The sequence below is a fragment of the Gigantopelta aegis genome, chromosome 3 (assembly GCF_016097555.1).
Source record: "Gigantopelta aegis isolate Gae_Host chromosome 3, Gae_host_genome, whole genome shotgun sequence".
NCBI lineage: Eukaryota > Metazoa > Mollusca > Gastropoda > Neomphalida > Peltospiridae > Gigantopelta > Gigantopelta aegis.
Window position 1 is genome coordinate 84032142 of NC_054701.1, and position 17637 is coordinate 84049778.

General features: G+C 38.5%; 1 protein-coding gene across 1 annotated transcript in view; it reads right to left on the bottom strand.

Moving 5' to 3' along the window:
- Window positions 1-17637, bottom strand: part of LOC121368895 (reelin-like) — a 78790-nt gene that overhangs the window by 14547 nt on the left and 46606 nt on the right. The window contains exons 38-47 of the mRNA XM_041493652.1: window positions 14892-15045; window positions 12879-13131; window positions 12415-12556; window positions 10999-11106; window positions 10287-10455; window positions 9226-9366; window positions 7951-8131; window positions 7081-7274; window positions 5855-6400; window positions 3053-3261 (exon numbers count right to left, since the gene is read on the bottom strand). Of these exons, the coding sequence (XP_041349586.1) occupies window positions 3053-3261; window positions 5855-6400; window positions 7081-7274; window positions 7951-8131; window positions 9226-9366; window positions 10287-10455; window positions 10999-11106; window positions 12415-12556; window positions 12879-13131; window positions 14892-15045 (2097 nt within the window). The remainder of the gene's footprint in view (window positions 1-3052; window positions 3262-5854; window positions 6401-7080; window positions 7275-7950; window positions 8132-9225; window positions 9367-10286; window positions 10456-10998; window positions 11107-12414; window positions 12557-12878; window positions 13132-14891; window positions 15046-17637) is intronic.

Consider the following 17637-nt stretch of genomic DNA (forward strand, 5'->3'; position numbering starts at 1 on the left):
ACAAGCTCCAGTCACATCTCAACTGTAATTATTATCACTGGCACTACAACTTCCGTACCATTACATCATGATACCAAGAAACACAACAAGCTCCAGTCACATCTCAACTGTAATTATTATCACTGGCACTACAACTTCCGTACCATTACATCATGATACCAAGAAACACAACAAGCTCCAGTCACATCTCAACTGTAATTATTATCACTGGCACTACAACTTCCGTACCATTACATCATGATACCAAGAAACACAACAAGCTCCAGTCACATCTCAACTGTAATTATTATCACTGGCACTACAACTTCCGTACCATTACATCATGATACCAAGAAACACAACAAGCTCCAGTCACATCTCAACTGTAATTATTATCACTGGCACTACAACTTCCGTACCATTACATCATGATACCAAGAAACACAACAAGCTCCAGTCACATCTCAACTGTAATTATTATCACTGGCACTACAACTTCCGTACCATTACATCATGATACCAAGAAACACAACAAGCTCCAGTCACATCTCAACTGTAATTATTATCACTGGCACTACAACTTCCGTACCATTACATCATGATACCAAGAAACACAACAAGCTCCAGTCACATCTCAACTGTAATTATTATCACTGGCACTACAACTTCCGTACCATTACATCATGATACCAAGAAACACAACAAGCTCCAGTCACATCTCAACTGTAATTATTATCACTGGCACTACAACTTCCGTACCATTACATCATGATACCAAGAAACACAACAAGCTCCAGTCACATCTCAACTGTAATTATTATCACTGGCACTACAACTTCCGTACCATTACATCATGATACCAAGAAACACAACAAGCTCCAGTCACATCTCAACTGTAATTATTATCACTGGCACTACAACTTCCGTACCATTACATCATGATACCAAGAAACACAACAAGCTCCAGTCACATCTCAACTGTAATTATTATCACTGGCACTACAACTTCCGTACCATTACATCATGATACCAAGAAACACAACAAGCTCCAGTCACATCTCAACTGTAATTATTATCACTGGCACTACAACTTCCGTACCATTACATCATGATACCAAGAAACACAACAAGCTCCAGTCACATCTCAACTGTAATTATTATCACTGGCACTACAACTTCCGTACCATTACATCATGATACCAAGAAACACAACAAGCTCCAGTCACATCTCAACTGTAATTATTATCACTGGCACTACAACTTCCGTACCATTACATCATGATACCAAGAAACACAACAAGCTCCAGTCACATCTCAACTGTAATTATTATCACTGGCACTACAACTTCCGTACCATTACATCATGATACCAAGAAACACAACAAGCTCCAGTCACATCTCAACTGTAATTATTATCACTGGCACTACAACTTCCGTACCATTACATCATGATACCAAGAAACACAACAAGCTCCAGTCACATCTCAACTGTAATTATTATCACTGGCACTACAACTTCCGTACCATTACATCATGATACCAAGAAACACAACAAGCTCCAGTCACATCTCAACTGTAATTATTATCACTGGCACTACAACTTCCGTACCATTACATCATGATACCAAGAAACACAACAAGCTCCAGTCACATCTCAACTGTAATTATTATCACTGGCACTACAACTTCCGTACCATTACATCATGATACCAAGAAACACAACAAGCTCCAGTCACATCTCAACTGTAATTATTATCACTGGCACTACAACTTCCGTACCATTACATCATGATACCAAGAAACACAACAAGCTCCAGTCACATCTCAACTGTAATTATTATCACTGGCACTACAACTTCCGTACCATTACATCATGATACCAAGAAACACAACAAGCTCCAGTCACATCTCAACTGTAATTATTATCACTGGCACTACAACTTCCGTACCATTACATCATGATACCAAGAAACACAACAAGCTCCAGTCACATCTCAACTGTAATTATTATCACTGGCACTACAACTTCCGTACCATTACATCATGATACCAAGAAACACAACAAGCTCCAGTCACATCTCAACTGTAATTATTATCACTGGCACTACAACTTCCGTACCATTACATCATGATACCAAGAAACACAACAAGCTCCAGTCACATCTCAACTGTAATTATTATCATCACTGGCACTACAACTTCCGTACCATTACATCATGATACCAAGAAACACAACAAGCTCCAGTCACATCTCAACATGTAATGTGTAAGGCTCACTGGCACTACAACTTCCGTACCATTACATCATGATACCAAGAAACACAACAAGCTCCAGTCACATCTCAACTGTAATTATTACCATTAGCAGCAAAGGATCTTTTATATACATGTTCTCACACAGGACAGCACGTAGCCTTTGATATACCAGTCGTGAGGCACTAGTTGTGATAAAAAAAATCACAAAATGTGTTAACCAAGAGGTTGCGATTCTTTGACTCCAGCATTTCACGTGAGGGGACTACGTTGACTGACATGTACATTATGTAATATAGATGATATCAGAGATGAATTTCATTATCTACTTACATGTATATGCAATAAGCTCAAAGATGTGTCAATGGGACTGCTAAACAAATATTATTTTGTGAAACCTAATGTGATCAAAATGAAAGAACTCTTCAACTGCAAATGTGTCAGTAACTGTGTGAATTTATTAATATTATAAATAGTAACTTTTCCTCCTGAAAACCTATTTTATTTTGCTTGATTTTCTGTTATTGATTTTTAAAATTTCTATCTATTTATGTTCATATTTATACTATAGCGATATGACTCTTGCAATCTTGATGTATGTGTATAGATAATCCTGTGATGCTACCGGTTGGTGGCCTTGAGCGAAAGAAAGATTTGTTCTGTTCTGTTCTGTTCTGTTCTAATGCTAATGCAGTGAGGGATCTTTTATATACACTTTCCCATAGACAGATTTAAATACAAAACACTACAGATATTTCAACATGTTGATAAGAACCACCTTCTTTTAAATGACTGGTCTTTATAGACAGGTACCGTATACCACAATCTCTCACCAAGACGGTTAAATTGTTAGGCAGGTGACACCAGTCCCCTTCATAGTTGACATCACAGATGCATCGTGGGTAGTGGCAGTAGCCGTGTCCATGACAGAACTCCACACAGGCTGGTCCAATGTACAGATCTCTGATCGCCCAGCGGTGAATTGCCAACACCTCTCCTGGCTTCTGTTGCCACCGGAAACGAGTGATACTGTAATATAATGTTTTCTGTTATCAGTGTGGACATCTTGTTATTTAATAATTGTTTGGGTTTTATCATTTTCGTTTGGATGGAATTTATCAATGTATAAATCATGTAGATATACTTCACATACATGTAACATAACGAAGCAATTTTACAACAGTTACTGTATATGAGAAGACATTTTTTTTATTATGTCATGATTTTTAATGAATGAATTATCTGTATTTTAGAGGTCCTGGTAAATAAGTAAATTCCAAATATATTGCAAATAAAAATTATTTCTCTTAGCTACCATGCAGTTCATACAAGTCTTAGAATAATAATTCTGTTTTACTGTAATCTACCTTAAAATAGACATCAATGAATGAATCTATGAATGTTTAGTGACACCCCAGCACGAAACATACATCGGGTATTGGGTGTCAAACTATGGTCAAGGCAAAACTTAGAAACCATCAATGAATGAATCTATGAATGTTTAGTGACACCCCAGCACGAAACATACATCGGGTATTGGGTGTCAAACTATGGTCAAGGCAAAACTTAGAAACCATCAATGAATGAATCTATGAATGTTTAGTGACACCCCAGCACGAAACATACATCGGGTATTGGGTGTCAAACTATGGTAAAGGCAAAACTTAGAAACCATCAATGAATGAATCTATGAATGTTTAGTGACACCCCAGCACGAAACATACATCGGGTATTGGGTGTCAAACTATGGTAAAGGCAAAACTTAGAAACCATCAATGAATGAATCTATGAATGTTTAGTGACACCCCAGCACGAAACATACATCGGGTATTGGGTGTCAAACTATGGTAAAGGCAAAACTTAGAAACCATCAATGAATGAATCTATGAATGTTTAGTGACACCCCAGCACGAAACATACATCGGGTATTGGGTGTCAAACTATGGTAAAGGCAAAACTTAGAAACAATCAATGAATGAATCTATGAATGTTTAGTGACACCCCAGCACGAAACATACATCGGGTATTGAGTGTCAAACTATGGTAAAGGCAAAACTTAGAAACCATCAATGAATGAATCTATGAATGTTTAGTGACACCCCAGCACGAAACATACATCGGGTATTGGGTGTCAAACTATGGTAAAGGCAAAACTTAGAAACCATCAATGAATGAATCTATGAATGTTTAGTGACACCCCAGCACGAAACATACATCGGGTATTGGGTGTCAAACTATGGTAAAGGCAAAACTTAGAAACCATCAATGAATGAATCTATGAATGTTTAGTGACACCCCAGCACGAAACATACATCGGGTATTGGGTGTCAAACTATGGTAATGGCAAAACTTAGAAACCATCAATGAATGAATCTATGAATGTTTAGTGACACCCCAGCACGAAACATACATCGGGTATTGGGTGTCAAACTATGGTAAAGGCAAAACTTAGAAACCATCAATGAATGAATCTATGAATGTTTAGTGACACCCCAGCACGAAACATACATCGGGTATTGGGTGTCAAACTATGGTAAAGGCAAAACTTAGAAACCATCAATGAATGAATCTATGAATGTTTAGTGACACCCCAGCACGAAACATACATCGGGTATTGGGTGTCAAACTATGGTAAAGGCAAAACTTAGAAACAATCAATGAATGAATCTATGAATGTTTAGTGACACCCCAGCACGAAACATACATCGGGTATTGAGTGTCAAACTATGGTAAAGGCAAAACTTAGAAACAATCAATGAATGAATCTATGAATGTTTAGTGACACCCCAGCACGAAACATACATCGGGTATTGGGTGTCAAACTATGGTAAAGGCAAAACTTAGAAACCATCAATGAATGAATCTATGAATGTTTAGTGACACCCCAGCACGAAACATACATCGGGTATTGGGTGTCAAACTATGGTAAAGGCAAAACTTAGAAACCATCAATGAATGAATCTATGAATGTTTAGTGACACCCCAGCACGAAACATACATCGGGTATTGGGTGTCAAACTATGGTAAAGGCAAAACTTAGAAACCATCAATGAATGAATCTATGAATGTTTAGTGACACCCCAGCACGAAACATACATCGGGTATTGGGTGTCAAACTATGGTAAAGGCAAAACTTAGAAACCATCAATGAATGAATCTATGAATGTTTAGTGACACCCCAGCACGAAACATACATCGGGTATTGGGTGTCAAACTATGGTAAAGGCAAAACTTAGAAACCATCAATGAATGAATCTATGAATGTTTAGTGACACCCCAGCACGAAACATACATTGGGTATTGGGTGTCAAACTATGGTAAAGGCAAAACTTAGAAACCATCAATGAATGAATCTATGAATGTTTAGTGACACCCCAGCATGAAACATACATCGGGTATTGGGTGTCAAACTATGGTAAAGGCAAAACTTAGAAACAATCAATGAAGTCAACAGTTTATACACACTTTAGAATAATAAAAAACCAACAAAAGTCTGATTCATATACTTACAATCTTTTAGTGTACAATTACTATTTCATTAGTTAAACAATGAAATCTTCAAGAAAAGAAATAAAGACCATACAAAAAAACTATGAGAAACTCAAAACCATGACATGCTTACTTTGATACGGGCAGACCATTTAGAGGTATGACAACTCTTTGCCAGTGTCCGTCAGGATTCCCATAGTAAACTGTCGACATCTGCGGTCCCCTGTGACATTGCGGGTCTCCAGGCAAACACTGGGACTGGAGGTCACGCCACGTGACCCCATGGTCAGTGGAGTATGCCAGATGCACGGGCGGGATGGAGGCATTCGCTGACACGCCGCAGCCGACGTTGATGGTAAACTGCAGCACATAACCGTCCTCAAGACTCACTTCTCGGGAAACCAGAGTGGAAGATTCTCCGTTCCGTGTGGTGCCAACTGCTGCACTTTCTGAACCACAGTATTTGTGAATTTCTATGTTATTTGTTGTAGGGAAGTCATCAGTGTCAAAAGTGCCAGTGAAGTTGCTGCGGACGGATGATGGATTTTGTTCATCGCCGTTGATCCTGATGTTGTCGATGACCCAGTCGCCCAGTCGAGGACCTGGATGCTGTGGTTGCCACCATCGCACTCTCGTAGACTTCGTCTTGGCTTCAGGTGGAAGCTTTATGCTCAGAAACCTAGAAAAACATACACGTGTGACTGGTGCTTAAATATAGGTTTAAATATTAAAGGTTGTGATATGAACTGTATTTTCTATAAGAAAGTGCACATAATGATCCCTTGCTGCTTTTTGGAAGGAGTAGCCAGTATGGTGGCAACAGGTTTATTCCCTTCCTGTTCTCTTCTCTTTCTGTCTTTTCGTCATCCCTCCCTCCCCTGTTCTCTCTCTCTCTTTCTATCTATCTATCTATCTATCTATCTATCTCTCTATCTATCTCTCTATCTCTCTCTCTATCTATCTCTCTATCTATCTCTCTATCTATCTCTCTATCTATCTCTCTATCTATCTATCTATCTATCTATCTATCTATCTATCTATCTATCTATCTCTCTCTCTATCTATCTCTCTATCTATCTCTCTATCTCTCTCTCTATCTATCTCTCTATCTATCTATCTCTCTATCTATCTCTCTATCTATCTATCTATCTATCTATCTATCTATCTATCTATCTCTCTCTCTATCTCTCTCTCTATCTCTCTCTCTCTCTCTCTCTCTCTCTCTCTCTCTCTCTCTCTCTCTCTCTCTCTCTCTCTCTCCCCCCCACCCTCTCTCTCTCTTCCCCCCCACCCAATCTCCATCTTCCTCATAACTGAAAATCAACATTTACAGATCAATAACAAAATATATGAACGTACGTTGGTGTTCTGTAGAGGTTGTAGTAGAGTTCCATGAGAGGGATCCACCTAATGCCGCCGTCTGTCGAATAGTCCACTAGGACACTCTGGTCACGCTGGACAGGAAATGAGGTGCACCCAAACAGGAAGTGGAACTGGATCAACATGGCTGACGAAAGGTCTAGATCACGTGACACTAACAGTCTGTTGCAGCCCTAAAAAAAGTTAATTGTGAGGTCTATTATTTACATAGTGGACTCTAGTCTAAACCAGATTCAAGTGGAACTGACAAAATGTTCCGGTATACACAGAATGCTGGATTAGACAGATTTTACCCATTATTTTCACTGAATGGGACTCTTGACATCAAGCTGGTTTACACAGAAATCTGGATTATACAAATGCTGGTTTGGACAGAGTCCACCGTATTTATAAACAACTGAAATTGGTTAAAAGGACACTGTGTATAACAACTACCTGTCTATGAAGGATGTTTAGACATTCTATTTGCATATCAATGTAGATCTTTACACTGTACAAGAGTCCTGAGGCCTAATTCACAAAGGTTTCTTAGGCTCTGCTAGACAACAAAGCATCCTCTTTGCAAGTCTTTTAGCATTGCACTGCGAGATTGCAAAGTTGCGAGAGTTTAGTAATTTAGGCCCCAACACTCTACCAACTGAGCTAACAGGGAAATTCTCACTAGCTACTGCCAGTAGGAGCACTTTATTCCCACACTACTACATATGATATCATAATTATGGTGCCGATCATGTCATGTCACATAATATCTTGTTTTGTTTTTCTCTATTTGATTTTCTTTCTTTTTTTTGGGGGGGGGGGGATTTAAAAGTCTAATAACATTGGTATCTATAAGAACTCTGCCTCTACCTCTGAGAAATGAAGAGCATGACCCGCGGCCAGCACTTGGCACGGCTTGGTCACGTGTCCTCCAACAATTTTCAGCCAGTTATCGGGAACAACGTTGTCAGGAGAGAAATCTTCAACGAGGCTTCTAGGGAGAGGAGTGATTGGCTCAGTGCAGTCGAACCCATTCCAGTTAACATCACAGCTGAAGATTTAAAAACATTAACAATAGGTTAAATTCCATGGAGTATACATGTATACTGACATCAAAGGTGTAAGGCCAAATTTACGAAGTAAGTTTTTCTTAAACGCAGGTGTTTAAACATTATGGGCTGAATTTACGAAGACCATTTTCCTTAAACACAGGTGTTTAAACATTACGTGCTGAATTCATTTCCCTTAAATGCAGGTGTTTAAAGAATTGTAAATGCGTGTAGTTGCATGTGTGTAAAACATAAACAAGCACTGTAAATTCGGCCCTGTAAATTGTGTATAAGATATAAACATGCTTTATAAATTCGGCCCACAGTGTTTAAGTCACTAGATTTTAGTCTGGTAGATTTTGGATTCACATCCCAGTACCAGCTCTCACCCAGAGTGAATATATAAATGGCTCAATGGGGAAGTGTAAGGCTATTGCACCTGCAGGCTGACATTTCCCTCACTAAGTTTAAGATCCTATTTATTACCTATAATTGATCTTAATCTGTCTGGGCTTACATTTGGTTGACATTCCTGTAACTTGTGTAAGTTTGTAGTGCACCAATTGATGATGTCATCGTATGACATTGAAGTGTTATGTCACACTTGACAATGTAGTGGGACATATCACTTTGATGTACCAAGATATTTTTAACCACATGGTAATAAATATATGTAATATATATAAGCACGCCAGTGCACACACCAGGTTGAAGGTTTGGAACCATCAGCTGAAAAACATGTTAACCATTTTCCAACCACTTTCTTTTGATGCATTTCATTTCAACTTATTTTCGTGCTTATATCTAATTAAGGTTAAAGTGCACTGTCCTGGGCACACACCTCAGCTATCTGGGTTGTCTGTCTAGGACAGGGGGTTAGTTGTTAATTTTTAGTGGTTAGTGAGAGAAAAGAGTGTATAGTGGCCTTACACCTACCCACTGAGTCGTTAAAACTCGCTGGGTGGGAGCCGGTACCGGGCTGTGAACCCTGTACCTACCAGCCTTATGTCCGATGGCTTAACCACGACGCCACCAAGCCCGGTACCACTTTCTTAATGAAAAATCAGGCAAAACTTAGGAACCAATGTCCACTTACATACAGTCGGCATGGAAACATCTGCCATGTCCGTTACACATCTTGTCACACTCTGCACCGATGTATAGGTGAGCCAGCGCCCAGGTCTCAGCCTTGTGAAAGTTCACCGGCTGTTCCCACCGAAAACGAGTTGCCTTCGACCTGAAAACAAACAATTTAAATATTATTTGTATCGGTTTCGGGCCTGAAGTGCTTGGGTTAAAGGATCGACTCTCCTTGGCAGACTTATATAGGTTTTTTAATGCCCAGCGAGTACCCCACAACTGGTATATTAAAGGCTGTGGAATCTGGACACTACCAAATTTGTTTCTGGGGTTAACAAAATTAAAAAAAATATATATAATAATAAAATTAGGTTTTTTAAATTAAAAGTTGTGGTATGTGCTGTCTTGTCTATGGAAAGTTGCATATATAAGATACTTTGCTGCTAATGTGGTTTCCCCTAAAGACTACATGTCAGAATTACTAACTGATTCACATCTAGTAGCCAATAATTAATTAATCAATGTGCTCCAGTAGTGTCATTAAACAAAACAAAACCCACTTTAACTTCAGACCATTCTGTTGGATTAGTAATTGTTAAAAAATACAAACAAATCAAGTAATCTTCAGTAAGAGTAACTGATGCGTCTTGTTAATCAAGAACATCAAATTACATTACATTAATATTAGGAAACGGTTTATTTAAAGATGCACTCAACACATTTTATTTAAGGTTACATGGCGTCGAATATATGGCTAAGGACCACACAGATATTTAGAGAGGAAACCTGCTGTCACCACTTAATGAGCTACTCTTTTCGATCAGCAGCAAGAAGTCTGATATATGCACCATCCCACAGAGAGGATGGCACATACCACAGCCTTTGATATACCAGTCACGGTGCACTGGCTGGAATGAGAAATGGCACAATGGGCCCACCAATGGGGATCGATCCTAGATGCGATCGCTTTACCACTGAGCTATGCCCTGCCCCTACATTATTGTTAGCCCCCCCCCCCCCCCCCCCCCCCGACCCTTATTAAAAGTCCTAGATCCATGCCTGACATGTATCTCTGACCTGGTGTAGTACGGTAAAGGAACGGTAACTCTGTTCCAGCCACTGTAGATGTCCGATGAGTACAAGGAACTCGTGAAGTATGAACTGCAGTCGACGTTGGAGGGGAGACACGCTGGCTGGAGCAGGCTCCAACTCTTACCCATGTCCAGCGAAAACTGTAAATTCATCTCTGAAAATAAGACATTCAGTTTAATTCAGTTCTAGTATACCTATAACAATATGTTGGGCCTACCATAAACTTATTATTCAATGTCACTTATAGTCGTATCCATAGATGTGTATGTATATTTTTTTAAAGTAGCATTTCAATTAAAAATTAAATTAAAAAAGATATTAAAATTTTAATTTCATATTTAAAGTTTTTTTTTTTTTAAACCAATCATACAGAGATGCCACTATAAACTAAGTGTTGTTGATTTAGCACATACAGTTTGTGAGACATCGACCTAAATATCAAAACTGATCATTGAGCTAAACACTAAAGTATTTTAATTAAAAATTAAAATCTTAAAATTAAACACAAAATATACACTGAGATGAACATTTATAGGTGCAACTATAAACCAAAGGTTCTTGGTTCAGGACTTATAGCTTATGAGCAATGGACCTAGACACAAACATTAACACTGCAACTGCTGTCTCCACTGCAACCCACCACCACCGTCATCCAATTAAGATACGATAAGTTATCTAATCTAATCTGTATGCTCACTGTAACATGTGCTGCTTTGGTTACAGCTCATGGAGAGATGGAACTGAATATAACTTCCTTCCACCACATCCACATCAGCCGAGATGGCATAACGCATGCTTTCATCTCCTGCAAATACACAATCATGTAATACTATTTAATAACATTTAGTGGTATATTCATTAACACAACATTTAGTAGACTAGTATATTCAGTAAACCAAACCGATTATAGCATTCATAATACTGAGATCTACTGAGATAGTATAACACACTCATCCATTAAAGTGAAGTGCCTCAGTGTTGTACCACTGCCTACCATTAAAGTGAAGTGCCTCAGTGTTGTACCACTGCCTACCATTAAAGTGAAGTGCCTCAGTATTGTACCACTGCCTACCATTAAAGTGAAGTGCTTCGGTGTTGTACTATTGCCTACCATTAAAGTGAAGTGCTTCGGTGTTGTAGTATTGCCTACCATTAAAGTGAAGTGCTCGGTGTTGTACTATTGCCTACCATTAAAGTGAAGTGCCTCAGTGTTGTACCACTGCCTACCATTAAAGTGAAGTGCCTCAGTGTTGTACTGACTACAGACTACCATTAAAGTGAAGTGCCTCGGTGTTGTACTGACTACCTACCATTAAAGTGAAGTGCCTCAGTGTTGTACTGAGTACCTACCATTAAAGTGAAGTGCCTCGGTGTTGTACTGACTGCCTACCATTAAAGTGACGTGCCTCGATGTTGTACTGACTGCCTACCATTAAAGTGAAGTGCCTCGGTGTTGTACTGACAACCTACCATTAAAGTGAAGTGTCTCGATGTTGTACTGACTGCCTACCATTAAAGTGAAGTGCCTCGGTGTTGTACTGACAACCTACCATTAAAGTGAAGTGCCTCGGTGTTGTACTGACAGCCTACCATTAAAGTGAAGTGCCTCGGTGTTGTACTGACAGCCTACCATTAAAGTGAAGTGCCTCGGTGTTGTACTGACAACCTACCATTAAAGTGAAGTGCCTCGGTGTTGTACTGACAGCCTACCATTAAAGTGAAGTGCCTCGATGTTGTACTGACAACCTACCATTAAAGTGAAGTGCCTCGGTGTTGTACTGACAACCTACCATTAAAGTGAAGTGCCTCGGTATTGTACTGACAGCCTACCATTAAAGTGAAGTGCCTCGGTGTTGTACTGACAGCCTACCATTAAAGTGAAGTGCCTCGATGTTGTACTGACTGCCTACCATTAAAGTGAAGTGCCTCGGTGTTGTACTGACAACCTACCATTAAAGTGAAGTGCCTCGATGTTGTACTGACTGCCTACCATTAAAGTGAAGTGTCTCGGTGTTGTACTGACAACCTACCATTAAAGTGAAGTGCCTCGGTGTTGTACTGACTACTACCTACCATTAAAGTGAAGTGCCTCGGTGTTGTACTGACAACCTACCATTAAAGTGAAGTGCTTCGATGTTGTACTGACAAACTTTCTGCACGGTTCCACCGGGGTACATGAGCCATGATGTGTCGCGTGGCGAGGTCGGGTCATCCTGCAGCATCTGCTCTCCATACACGTCACCTCCAATGTAGATCTGACAACACACAGACAGCAGTTTACACATACAGCATTAAACACACAGACAGCAGTTTACACAGTCAGCATTAAACACACAGACAGCAGTTTACACAGTCAGCATTAAACACACAGTCACAATTTACGAAGCTTGTTTTTCTTAAACACAGAACATGGAGTTTAAGTATTATAAATATATGTAGTTAAACACAGAACTTGGAGTTTAAGTATTGTAAATATATGTAGTTACACATGTGTAATGGTTAATATCAGATGATTTTTTTTTAAAGTTTTTTAAAGATGGGAGAATTTAATGAATTAATTTTTTTTTTTTTTTAAACCTGATCTATAGCCCAGTCCTCGGTGTATGTTCCGTCATGCGATGGCTGCCACCACCGGATCTGTGTGGAGTTGGTGCGGGCCGGTGGGGGGAGGTGCAGCACCACGTACTGTGGTTTGTTGCTGTTCTCGTTGAAGTCAAACTGTTCAATCGTGTGCCACGCCACACCGCCGTTGATCGAGTACTGAAGAAACACTGGTGATGACGGGTCGACCTCGGGGTAACAACCGAGCTTCAGGTAGAACTGGACCATGCTGAAAAACACAGGAAACACATACACAATGGGCAAAATGTCTATTTTATCATTAGAACTGGACCGTGCTGAAATACACAGTAAACAAATACAGATGGGGCAAAATGTCTATTTTATCATTAGAACTGGACCGTGCTGAAATACACAGTAAACAAATACAGATGGGGCACAATGTCTATTTTATCATTAGAACTAGACTGTACTGAAATACACAGTAAACAAATACAGATGGGGCATAATGTCTATTTTATCATTAGAACTGGACCGTGCTGAAATACACAGTAAACAAATACAGATGGGGCACAATGTCTATTTTATCATTAGAACTGGACCGTGCTTAATTACACAGGAAACAAATACAGATGGGGCACAATGTCTATTTTATCATTAGAACTGGACTGTGCTGAAATACACAGCAAACAAATACAGATGGGGCACAGTGTCTATTTTATCATTAGAACTGGACTGTGCTGAAATACACAGCAAACAATTACACATGGGGCACAGTGTCTATTTTATCATTAGAACTGGACCGTGCTGAAATACACAGCAAACAAATACAGATGGGGCACAATGTCTATGGGGCACAATGTCTATTTTATCATTAGAACTGGACCGTGCTGAAATACACAGTAAACAAATACACATGGGTCACAATGTCTATTTTATCATTAGAACTGGACCGTGACCAATGTCTATTTTATCATTAGAACTGGACCGTGCTGAAATACACAGAAACAAATACAGATGGGGCACAATGTCTATTTTATCATTAGAACTGGACCGTCTATTACAGATTGTCTATTTTATCATTAGAACTGGATTGCTGAGCAAACAATTACACATGGGGCACAGTGTCTATTTTATCATTAGAACTGGACTGTGCTGAAATACACAGCAAACAAATACAGATGGGGCACAATGTCTATTTTATCATTAGAAATGAACCGTGCTGAAATACACAGTAAACAAATACACATGAGTCACAATGTCTATTTTATCATTAGAACTGGACCGTCCTGAAATACACAGTAAACAAATACAGATGGGGCACAATGTCTATTTTATCATTAGAACTGGACCGTCCTGAAATACACAGTAAACAAATACAGATGGGGCACAATGTCTATTTTATCATTAGAACTGGACCGTGCTTAAACACACAGTAAAGAAATACACATGAGTCACAATGTCTATTTTATTATTCTAAATGGACTGTGCTGAAATACACAGTAAACAAATACAGATGGAGCACAATGTCTATTTTATCATTAGAACTGGACCGTGCTGAAATACACAGGAAACAAATACAGATGGGGCACAATGTCTATTTTATCATTAGAACTGGACTGTGCTGAAATACACAGCAAACAAATACACATGGGTCACAATGTCTATTTTATCATTAGAACTGGACCGTGCTTAAACACACAGTAAAGAAATACAGATGGGTCACAATGTCTATTTTATTATTCTAAATGGACTGTGCTGAAATACACAGTAAACAAATAACCATGGGGCATAATGTCTATTTTATCATTTTAACTGGAATGTGCTGAAATACACAGTAAACAAATAACCATGGGGCATAATGTCTATTTTATCATTTTCTACAAGCCATTTTTAAAGGGTGTTTTTTTTGGTGACAAATGAAATGAAAGGTGATTAAATGTAACTACACCCCCTGAATTTTTTTTTAATTTGGGTGTAATTTAAACAAATATTCCTTTTTATTGTGATTTGATATTACGGCTTTCTTACCTTACACGTCTAAGATCGAGTTCTGTGGTAACCAGCGTTCTTTCCCCACTGCTGCCATAGTGAAAACTTGGTCCAGTGAACACAGCTCCACACTGTCTAGAGCGACGTCCACCACTTACACTCCACCATCGGTCAGCATTGAAGTCCGGACTACCTAAAGTATACTAAATGTGAATTTATTATGATAATTAATGACATGTGACCTCCACCACCGGTCATCATTAAAGTCACGAGTACGTACAGTATATTAAATATGAATTTATTAATTATGTTAATTAATATAAATGCAATCTCCAATCACACTTCATAATCAGTCAAATCCAAGACTACCTGAGGTTATTTATGATCAGGAACTGTACTATGAATCTCTAAATTAGTAATGGTAGCTAATAATATCTATGACAATTCAAATTGACCAAAACCAAATTCAAGACACCTAGCATGTAATAATTACAACCTGTAATATTAGGTTTTTTTTTGCTATAAATGTTTGGAATGGTCACATAATAGAAACAAAATCTCACTAATACATCCGTGTACCTATGAACAACACTACAATTACATTGCTTTACTCAAAAGAATAATGTTCAACAATTTGTCTATAATATTTCATCTTTGCCTGGCATCTAATAGTTATAGGGTTTGTTTGTGCTGACATACTGTTAAACAATCAATTCTAGCTGCAGATTCAAGGGGTGGTGCTGGGAGGGCACATACATGTACACTCCCTGAAGGTAAAAATGGATGAATATAATGAATTTATTTTCTTTTTAGTGGGGGAAATGTACACTTAAAAACTCTCTCTCTCTCTCTCTCTCTCTCTCTCTCTCTCTCTCTCTCTCTCTCTCTCTCTCTCTCTCTCTCTCTCTCTCTCTCCCTCTCTCTCTCTCTCTCTCTCTCCCCCCTCTCTCTCTCTCTCTCTCTCTCTCTCTCTCTCTCTCTCTCTCTCTCTCTCTCTCTCTCTCTCTCTCTCCCCTCTCTCTCCCCTCTCTCTCCCCTCTCTCTCTCTCCTCTCTCTCTCTCTCTCTCTCCTCTCTCTCTCTCTCTCTCTCTCCCTCTCTCTCCTCTCTCTCTCCCTCTCTCTTCTCTATCTCACCCTGTCTCCCTCATCTCTCTCTCTCTCAACCCCTCTTTCTCTTCTCTACCCACCCTCTCTCAGTGCTCTTTTTTTTTAAAGTTGCATACCATCCCTAGAAAAATCCCACATTAATTCTTTTTAATATTTCAAAATCAGAATGAAGGAAGGAAATGTTTTATTTAACGACGCACTCAAACACATTTTATATATGATTATATGGCATCAGACATATGGTTAAGGACCACACAGATATTGAGAGAGGAAACCCGCTGTCACCACTTAATGGGCTACTCCAGACCTGTCAACCCTCCCGGATTCCGTTGGAGTCTCCCGATATTTGATAAAATCTCCTGCCACCTGCACAGGAGACAATTTCTCTTGTTAAATGACATTTCTGTAAGCATAAAAAAAAATCGATTCCGTTTTGCCAAAATAACATAAGGGAAGTAACTCATTCTCATTCGGAAAATGTCGACTACTTTCAGTTTCTGAGAATGTAACAGGCCGAATTATCCCGACTGTTTAACTTTTGCCGCAGTAGGACTTGTGGGATATTTATATTGTTAAAAAAGCACATGGAGTTTATAAAATGACGTGTTATTATAATGTTTGTTGTCATCATAATGGCTACGAAGCATGTTGCCGATAATTCAACAGGCTGTGTATTGCCATTCAGTGTTACCATATATATAACTATCCAATTTAGTTCTAACAACGCCTCTGAATTGTAAAATGTCTTCCCACTAGATTACATAATGCAACTATGATGAATCTGAAGTGCCAGACTTGCCCAGAGTTGACAGCGACGATACACATGATGCATGTTAAAATCACAGTCACAGCAAGACAACGAAAAGACCAATTAGCTATATAAACATACTTGTGTCAGTTAATTTTGTATGTTTGCGCAGTAAAATGTTGGTAACAAGGGTACACTTCAAAAGATTATTTTTGTACAATTAATAAATGTTGTGTTTGACATAAAGTTACTCACGGAAATGGGTGTAATTCCGGTAAATTTCATACGATGTCCGTAATGAGGTTTTACTTATGATTAATGGATATACAAAATTTATTGCATCATTATAATGATTTTAAATAAGTACCACGCCACTGTTCCTCATAATAGTAAAAAGTGAATATTAATTTATACGGTTTATATAAATTTGTCTTAGGTACTTAGCTACACTAACCACAAATGATGATGTAACGTAACCTGTAAGGCTGTAAGTGTAATACCATAAATGTGCTCATTAATTTTTTTATTTCTTGTCCGTGTTCTTAAAATTTTTGGATAAAAGAGTTATTTAAAAAATATATATGTATTAAATCATAATAATATTTAAACTTTAAAAAAAATTAATAATAATATATATTTAATTTTTAATTTTTTTATTTTTTTATTTTTTTTTAAATGCCAAGATCTAAGGTTAACAAGTATATATGACATTATGTAGTGTTCATATAACTTATTGTAATATATATATTTTTTAAATCTTGCGATTTTGGGTTAAATTGTGTTAATTAAAAAAATCTCCTGCTTTTTCAAGACACACCTCCTGCTTTCTCTTGACTAAAGGTTGACAGGTCTGGGCTATTCTTTTCGATTAGTAGCAAGGGATCTTTTATATGCAACATCCCACAGACAGGATAGTGCATACCATAGCC